The 10,000-nt window shown below is 49.7% G+C and overlaps 1 protein-coding gene across 1 annotated transcript; it reads right to left on the bottom strand.

The window, feature by feature from the left end:
• Nucleotides 1-2,822: 2,822 nt before the first annotated feature.
• On the bottom strand, nucleotides 2,823-6,550 carry rergla (RERG/RAS-like a). Its single transcript, XM_069671241.1, has 5 exons — nucleotides 6,371-6,550; nucleotides 6,186-6,242; nucleotides 5,494-5,567; nucleotides 4,778-4,926; nucleotides 2,823-4,429 (listed from the first exon to the last, which is right to left on the bottom strand). Exons 1-5 carry the CDS (start codon nucleotides 6,420-6,422, stop codon nucleotides 4,144-4,146), a joined length of 618 nt encoding a protein of 205 aa, XP_069527342.1. The 5' UTR covers nucleotides 6,423-6,550; the 3' UTR covers nucleotides 2,823-4,143.
• Between the last annotated feature and the right edge of the window lie 3,450 nt (nucleotides 6,551-10,000).

Genomic DNA, 10,000 nt, shown 5'->3' with positions numbered 1-10,000 from the left:
ACACACACACGCCTCACACACCTCACACACCTCACACACACACACCTCACACACACACACACGCACACACACACGCCTCACACACACACACGCCTCACACACCTCACACACCTCACACACCTCACACACCTCACACACACACGCCTCACACACCTCACACACCTCACACACACACACCTCACACACACACGCCTCACACACCTCACACACCTCACACACACACACCTCACACACACACACCTCACACACACACACATGCACACACACACACGCCTCACACACACACACCTCACACACACGCCTCACACACCTCACACACCTCACACACACACACCTCACACACACACACACGCACACACACACACACCTCACACACACACACACACACCTCACACACACACACGCACACACTTCGCACACCTCACACACACGCACACACCTCACACACACACACTTCACACACCTCACACACACACACACACACACCTCACACACACACACCTCACGCACACACACCTCACACACACGCAGACACCTCACACACACACACCTCACACACACACACACCTCACACACACTCACACACGCACACACACTCACACACCTCACACACACACACACACACACACACACACACACACCTCACACACACACGCACACACACACACGCACACACACACACACACACGCACACACACACACACACACACACACACACACACACACACACACACACACACACACGCACACACACCTCACACACACACACACACACACACACACACCTCTCCTGTTACCTCCAGTTTGACCCAGAAAGCTCACCCCTGATCTCTCTCCCTCAGGTTGAACACGTCTGACACTCTGAGTGTTTTAAAGTGTGTCTGACGTCTGTGGAAGGTTTCTGTGTTTCAGTCACAGAAACGAGACAAAAACAAAGAATCAGAATAAATCAGAAACACGTCTTTGAACACGTCAGCATCGATTGACCTGTGAGTCAGAGTTCAGCTGAAGCTCCTGACGGTGAGGCATCAGCTGATCAATAATCTCTGACAGGATCCTGTGCCTGATGCTGGTCCCTCCTCCTCCTCCTCCTCCTCCTCCTCCTCCTGCTGTAGCGTCGGTCGACTGTGACACTGATGAAGACATTTTAAATTTTCATCTCTTCTATATTTGAGCTGCAGACACTCAGAAGGATGAGCTTCTATTTCAGAGAGCAGATGATGGAGGTCTCCTCATCTCAGAGTCAGCAGTAGATCGATCAGAGCGCTATTATTGTCACGCTGCAGTTCTGCTCTCTGAACACCAGAGGGAGACAAACACAGCACCACCACTGTCACACCTGCTGAGCTACACACGCTCTTCTGAGGTGTTTCCTGCTTCCTGACGCGTCCCGACACACTAAAGTTAGAGGGTGGATTTTTGAAGCCGCTTATTGTGACGGGGTTTCACCAAATGAAACATCACGCTTCTCAGCTCACTGAATGAATGAATTAGATTTCATGTGTTCACGATACACCTGAGCTTCGACTGCTGCAGGTTTGTCTCCTACGTCACTCCTTAATGACACACTGATCCAGTTTGTGTCGCTGCCAGGTGATGATATTCAAACGGAACCGGTCATTCATTTGGTGCAGTGGTTAACACTGTTTCCTTACAGCTAGAAGGTTCCTGGTTCAATTCCGTGTTCAGACGTAGTGGGTCTTCCAGTGTGGAGTCTGCATGTTCTCCACGTGCATGCCAGAGTCCAGCTTCCTCTCACAGTCCAAAGACATGCTCGTTAGGTTCATTGGTGACTTGTGTGTGTGTGTGTGTGTGTGTGTGTGTGTGTGTGTGTGTGTGTGTGTGTGTGTGTGCGTGTGCGTGTGTGTGTGTCAGCCTGTGACTGACTGTATTTTCATGGACGCGGTTCATATTGACATATTTATGTAGTTTCCTTCACAGAGAGCTTTAACATGCGGTCTGAGGACTCAGTGATTTTAGTTCAAAAGGTCGTTTCAGTCTGACGTGTGTGACCTGCTTGGTTTTATTCAGCAGGTGTTTCTGAGTGTTTCTTTATGAAGTGTTGTTGCTGATTGATGCAGGTGTTTGTAGATAATAGAGCCATCTCTCTCTCTCTTGAATGGGAGCGACGCTTTATTCTCCATGAACATGAATCAGTCTTCGGTCCGAACAATCAGGTTCAGCCCACTTATTCTAAGAATAGTCTGTTATTCAGTTCACCGAGTGTCGGGGTTACATCATCGTTACATCACTCTTCACTCTGCTGATCACTCTGCCTGTTACATGTCAGAGCTCCTGTGTACGGTGAACATGCTCCATATGAAGGCCCTGCTCCGTCTGTCTGTCAGGACTAACCTGCTGTTTGTTATAATGACTCATGAGGCCCACAAACAGCCTCCTGTTACCTCCAGCATCATCAGCGTTACATGAGCAGGTGAGGATGTGGGGGGTTTGAATCAGCGTCAGGAACACAATCAGGTGTGTTCATGTCTGTCTGGTGAACCCCCCCGTCCCCCCCAGGTTCTGCCATCATCAGCCCCTAACCAGAGCCACATGCTAGCCTCCATGCATGCCTCAAACAGATTCCAGGCCTCTAAAGCAGGTAGCGACCTTTGACCTCCTCCTGGATGCTCTGTTGCATGTGCAGACCTCACAGACCCCCCCTCATGCACAGCCTGTGATGATCTGCCTGCATGAACGTCAGAGCGTGAAGAATAAGAGAGGACGCGTTCGACACCCTGTGAGGAACAGAAGCTCACGAGTGCTGACACCAGAGACTATAAAGTTACATCGTGCAGAAACAGTGACAATAAGGTCAAAGGTCACATGAATGAATATTTTATTTTAAACATTTAACATGTTTCAGTTTCACACATTTAAACGTCTTCATGCTGCTGCGACATCAACAGTCATCGGACAGCAAAGGACAACATGTGGCCTGTCATGTGTTCACTGCACTCGCTGCGTCACTGCACTCGCTGCACTCACTGCACTCGCTGCGTCACTGCACTCGCTGCACTCTCTGCACTCGCTGCACTCTGCACTCACTGCGTCACTGCGTCACTGCACTCTCTGCATCGCTGCATCACTGCACTCACTGCACTCTCTGCGTCACTGCACTCACTGCGTCACTGCACTCTCTGCGTCACTGCACTCACTGCATCACTGCACTCGCTGCACTCACTGCGTCACTGCACTCGCTGCACTCTCTGCGTCACTGCACTCTCTGCGTCACTGCACTCGCTGCACTCTCTGCACTCGCTGCGTCACTGCACTCTCTGCGTCACTGCACACGCTGCGTCACTGCACTCGCTGCGTCACTGCACTCGCTGCACTCGCTGCACTCGCTGCACTCGCTGCACTCACTGCGTCACTGCCCTGACGGAGGTTCACAGATCTGTCACATCACACATTAAATCAGAAACTGACGATAAAAACTGCAGAAACAGAATTGTTTACATTCGATCGTCCGTACACACAGTTTGATATTTCACATGTTTCACATGTTTCACATGTTTCACATGTTTCACAGACTACATGCACATACAGACAGTTTACAGAGCACAGGTATAACACACAGGTGACATCACCATCAGACTGACACAGTGTTACATAGATAGCAGAGATGGTCACTGTTTTTCATGTCACACTAAAAGTTAAACATACTAAAGCCTGTCAGTGCTGAGATTCTCCTGATGTTCAAACCAAACCCCATTCAAAAAACAGTCATTTTAAAGAAGTGTTGTTGCTGTCTCACAGACAGACCTGACAGAGCCTGAGCTCAGCCTTTGTACAAACCTGCATCCTGCTGTCGTTCTTTCAGCATCCTGTCAGCCTGTTTATTGTCATTACATCTCAGTGACTTTGTTTTGGCTTCATGGAGCTGCAGTGAGACAGAGGTCAGCCCACCTGTGACCTGATAGAGACAGTGAACCTGATGAAGGATGAGTATTTACAGGATGGGTTAAACCAACACAAACAAACACAGGTGATCCAGTGTTCAAAGTCAAGAAGCAACATAAAGTCACTACTAACACATTATCACAGAGTCATTAAATACACTTCATGTTTGTTTGCCTGCAACAAACAAAGCTCTCTGAATGCTGTGTCAGTCCATCGTGCCCGCCCCCTCTCCTCGTGTCCTCACACTGACTTCCTCCTCTTCCCGAACACGTTGTTGATGAGCTTCACCATGGACTTGGACCCGCTCGGGCGTCTCCGCCGCTCCTTGGCCTTGCTGCCCAGGCTGGCGTTCTGCACCATCTTGGAGAAAATGAGCGCCACCTCCTGGTGGTGTTCGGCCGCAGACAGCTCGTAGAAGTGACAGTGAGACTCAGCAGCCAGACGCTGAGCCTCCTCTCGCTGAACCTCCCTCATGTGACACAGGTCCTGTTTGTTCCCCACCAGGAAGATCAGAGAGTCCACGTCCCTGTGAGGCAGAGAGGGCCGGACAGTTAGCAGGACACTGACATACACTGAGGCCGTTCAAAGAGCTGCAGAGAGGCCAAGTGAAGTGTTAGACCTTTAAAACATGTTACACAAGTTACTGCATGAAAAGTGTCCCCAGCTGCATTTCAGACCTGGACTCACACCTGGCCTGGGAACACCTCTGGATCCCCCAGGAGGAGCTGGAGGAGTGTCTGGGCAGAGGGACGCCTGGGTCAGCTCACTTAGCCTGCTGCCACCACGACCCCACCCCGGATAAGAGGATGAAGATGGATGGACAGATGGACAGGTGGAGTACAGTGGACTTTATCGTATTCATCTGAGTGCGTACCTCTTGGCTGTTCCCAGGTGTATCTCTCTGATCAGGTGAACTATGGCTCGAGCGGTGAGGAAGGAGGAGTAGTCACTGATGTCGTAGACCACGATGAACCCATCGGCCCAGAGGATCTGATCGCTTAACGTGGACTTCCCCTCACAGGCCTGAAACACAGAGATAAACACTGACGACCTTCAGCTATGTGACCTTGTTGTTTAAAGATGTCAGAGTCAGAACGCAGCAGGACACGGAGCAGCTGTGATGGAGCAGGTCTGGGTCTCTTCTCTTAAATAAACTCATCACAGATCGTTCCAGTGGCTCACACAGAGCTCAGTGCTGCAGGCAGGACGTCAGCATGAAGGAACAAAGTAACACAAGAGCTAAAGGTTAGCTGGAGGTGATGCTGTCCTTGTGCAGCTGACGCTCTGCAGGCTGTGGTTCAGCTGAGGACGCGTCCAGGCCTGATCGAGGCAGCGCGGCTCACTGAGCTCTCTGACAGCAGCTGTTTGGTGCACGGACTGTGAGGACGCACAGCTGCAGACTCTCACACTTTATAAATGATCTGGACTCATGTTCGTTTACATACAGACGCAGACTGATTGTTTGTGACATGATATCATTACAGGACATTATGTCAGCGTGATGCTGAAGTTCTAAAAGATGGAGGAGGACTCCGTCACCGTGCCGCCTGCTCTGAGTTAACGATGCATTAATAGTTATGATGGACTGACCTGAGAGCAGGGGTCATACAGCTCCAGGTTCACCTGCCTCCCGTCCACAGACACACGCTTCCTGTAGATGCACTCTGAGGGGAGGAAAGATCATCATCATCTAAATCATCAGTTTTCTTTTACGTTGCCTCCTCATGCACAAACACAGAAACAAGATGGCGGTCTAAAGCATGAGAGTGATGAGGCATGTGTCCCTGATATTCTGACACAGAGACTCTCCCTCACACCTCCCACACCGTCTCAGTCTGTAAGCGCTGTCAGACACCAGGCTCTGATGGAAGCAGAGAAACAAGCTCTCAGAGATGAAGGTGAGTTACTCTCCTCGCAGACAGACAGTCTGCAGAACAGACACTGACAGTCTGTCACTGAGCTGCAGCCTGTCTGACAGCAGGGGCGTGCAGGTGACCTCAGCGTGCACAGAGAGAGAACAAAGAACATCAGACGGTTTAAACAGAAAGTTCTGAAACTATAAAGCAGTCGTGCTGCTGCAGTCAGAGACTGGAACATGGAGCTGAGCGGACAGCGTGCAGAGAGGAGGCACAGCAGCACAGGAAGGTTTCACTAAAGCTGCACGAGTTCTGCACGGTGAGACACGGCAGGTACAGTGTTTGTAAACAAGCCCTCACCTGTCTGCAGCTACACAGGCTGTTAGCCACACGTTAGTGAGCAGAGAGACAGTGACTGATTATTACCGGAGGATGAAGCGTACTCTCCGATGAAGCGCCGGGTCAGGAAGCGGACGATGAGAGCTGCAGACACACGGGCAGACAGACAGACAGACAGACAGAGAGAGAGAGAGAGAGACAGGTAAATAGGTGAGTTCAGGTAACTAGTTTATCTCCTCCGTTCAGCCTCCGTTTCTGTCCTGCTTCTTCACCTGACTTTCCGACTCCCTCACTGCCCAGAACAGCGATCTTGATGTCGTTCATGTTCTCTGAAGGATCGGGTCTGTTCTCAGGTGGATGCAGACCCTGCAGGTGTCTCTGAGGATCGCGAGTGGTCTCCGGTTCAGACAGATCCTGCAGGTTTCATGCTGTGTGGATCTCTGCCTGCTTCCTCCGCTGCTGCTCCACGTCCTCTGTCACAGCTGGCCGGGAGGAGGCTCTTCAGGAGCGGAGAGAGAGGGAGGGAGGGGGGGCGTTTCTCTTCTTCATCCATCCCACCATGTAAGGATAAATCTGTAATTACAGTCATAACTTCCTGTTTACATGACCTTAATTCTTTAATTTAATTTCCCTGCTGACAGAAGTCTCTGCACAAACAGCTCCATGTTAACGTACTAATAAGAACCCACAGAGAGGAAGAGGAACTTATTAAAGAACCAACAATGCATGAGTGGAACTCTCTGAAACGTCCTGTTCACAAACATGACGCTGCTGAAACGTTCATGAGAACATGAATCATGTAGACTGAAAACTAAACTAAGGAGCGCGTTGCCATGACAATGAAACGACTGTTAGACGTGATTTATAATCAGTTAATAAATGATAACTCATGAACAAGCTGCTGCGGGTTAGACAGAAGGAACATTCAGCTGCACTGTGAGTCCTGTGAGGTCATTAAGGAGTGCTTCCATGATGAGTCGCTGCAGGTGTCTGTCAGTGAGCCTCCTGCAGCCCTCCGGCTCTCCTCGGTTAAACCTGCTGTTACATAAGGAGCTGATAGTCAGTGTTATCTTCAGCTGTAAACACGCTGAGCTGAGCTGGCTGATACACACGGCTGCTCTGACTTCACTGAGCGGTTCTGCTGCAGGGACGGACTCCAACATCCATGGAGCATCATGTGCTTCACATTTAATGCACGCGCTGTCCGTCTGACTGATGAGAAAAGACAGACAGGAGGACACAAAGCGCCACACACACACACAGAGAGCTGTTATCAGCAGGAACTGTGCCGCTCATAAATCAATCAAAGTGACTGTAAACAGCTTTAAAATGATAAGACTGTCCGTCCACAGCTCAGAGAGCGAGCAGTTATCCACATGGAGCCTGATGTTCAGATGTGAATCTGTTTAAAGTCTTTCTGATGCAGGAGCCAGAGAACACCTGTCAGAGCTGCAGGACGTCTGTGTCACTCTGCTCCTGCAGTTTCCCTCCTGCTGTTTGCTTTGTATATTTGTGTTTTACATGTTGCTGATTTTGCAGCTCGTTTGTCCTCACAAATATCTTTTGGTGTGTTTGGTGTGTTTGCCCTTGTGGGCCACCGTAGGCAGTTTATTAAAATGTGAACAAGAGATGAAGGACTCACGCAGGAACGTCTGAGTCTGCGCTCTGAGGCGGGCTGATGAAACAAAGTCTGACTCTGACTGTGTGTGTGTGTGTGTGGGTGGTCTGATAACAGTATCTGTAACTGTATACATGTACTGACAGAGTGTGAGTCTGCAGCGTCCTGACAGAAACATGTTTAAACGAGCTGTAAAGTTTCTGTTCAATCTCAGAGACGCTCGCTGCTCTGAGACTTCATGAAGGAGCAAACACCCACTGCCCTTTGACCTTTGTTTAGTAACAGACTGCTGTGCCTAAAGTTTAAACTTTTTAAATATATGTTTTAACTCTTTGTGATTTCATTAAACGTGCAGAGACGTGAGGATTCTCTCTCCTCCCTGTTCCCTCTCAGGCAGATCCTCAGTGATCACAGTGAACATGTCTCTGTGTGTTATTGTAACACCTCCACTGTGAGCTGATAGACTCACACACACACACACACACACACACACACACACAGACACTCATTCACTCATCTTATATTAAAGGAAAGCTCGTCGTTCAGCCGTTATGTAACGAGGACAGAAACGTGGCCTGCTGGTGCAGTCCATGAAAGCTAAGCTAGCCTTATGAATGACCTTTTATTTGAGTGTTTACGCCAACTCTCAGGCTGTATGAGCAGCTCGACCCGTCAGCTCACTGTGGAGGCTGTGTGGAGGACAGATGGAGCAGATGTGGGTCAGCTGTGACGGACTGCAGGCCGAGCTCACTGCTATTAAAGGAAAGATGGATGAGGTCGTTAAATAACAGTCAGATATGAAGAGAATAAATAATGATTACAGTCTGCTGCTTGTGTAACACAGACCAAAATAAGTCCAGATATCATGATGCATGTTTACAGCAGTGACACGAGAGCTGGAACAGAAGTCAGAGGGGGACGGAGACAGACGAGCAGACTGTGAGCAGGACTCTGAGCGGAGCAGGTCCCTGTCCATCACTTCCACCACCCTGATCATTCAGACATTTGTTCTATTTATGCACGAAGGAAACAGGATTTAATTTGATCTAAACATCACTACAGGTTTGTCACCTCGTACCAAACTGACAGTTAAAGAGAAGGTCGAGAGAAGGTCGAGAGAAGGTCGAGAGAAGGTCGAGAGAAGGTCGGACATGGGTAAAAAAACCCAGCAGGTTTCAGCCTCGTGCCTCAAACAGGACGTGAAGGAAACCTGAGCACACGCCGTCGTCTGGACTCGCAGCCTTCCTCAGATGTAAAGTAAAAACTCTGTCCATCAAAAAGACTTCCTGTTGGTCAGGTTTGAGCCAATCAGAGCTCTGTGATCGTCCTGTTCAGGACGTCTGGTTGGTCTGAAGGTGGTCAAACTTTACCTGAAGCGCTGCAGCAGGAAAGAAGAGAAACATGTTGATTTTTTCTGCTTGTGTACTTCAAAGTTAAAACATGTGAGCGTGTTAGCAGAACGGCTTCCTCTCATCGGCAGCCGGTCTGATCTCTGCCTGAGCTGCTGAAACATTTTAAACACACCTGGTCTCACCTGTGGAGGCGGCCCTCACCCAACAGCCAGCAGCCTCCTCGCTCTGCTGCAGCTCTGATCCAGAACTTTCTCTGTCTTTGTTTCTGAGCTGTCAGGTGCAGCTCTGAGTCTGGGGGGAGGGGGAGGGGCTTTAATCCAGGTGTGCAGGATTAATCTGTCAGGTCCAGGTGTGCGGTAAAGACAGGATGAGATGCGAGGAGTGTCCTCTCTTTGATTCAGTGACGGTCGGTTAATGAAGCTGACAGAAGACTCAAAGGTTTCAGGTTGGTTTACTTTCATCTGTCCTGATCACATTAACACACCTGAGGGAGGAGACACCTGAAGAGCATCAGCTGCAGAGGTCATTACAAAGAAACATACTGTAATGTTCTGTCACCTTCTTTATCTTTTACTCACACCTGATTTCATGTCGTATCTCACCTGCTGAAACGCTGCTGTTGAACCACACGTCACTTCGTCCCGCAGCTGTCACGTGTCTGTATAACCCTCTGCTTATGTTCCAGGTGAATCTTTTTCTGTTTGTATTTACCTTCCTGCGACTTTGTCTCGTGCTGTAGCTGGATATCCTGAAGACATGTTTCCCTCCACATCAGGAGTGACACTCAGTGACGTGCATGACGTGTGACGTGAGATCACGCTGAACACCTCCACGGCACAGCGCTAACGGTCTGCTGCAGTGAGGGCTCCTCGCGCCCCCTGGTGGTTGATATATGAGAACGCAGCTGCTGTTGCGCGCGCGCATGTCCTCCT

The sequence above is a fragment of the Semicossyphus pulcher genome, unplaced genomic scaffold (assembly GCF_022749685.1).
Source record: "Semicossyphus pulcher isolate SPU_LCO1_2020_fin unplaced genomic scaffold, fSemPul1.0.p SCAF_20, whole genome shotgun sequence".
Classification (NCBI taxonomy): Eukaryota; Metazoa; Chordata; class Actinopteri; order Labriformes; family Labridae; genus Semicossyphus; species Semicossyphus pulcher.
This window is presented reverse-complemented; position numbering and strand designations above follow the sequence as displayed.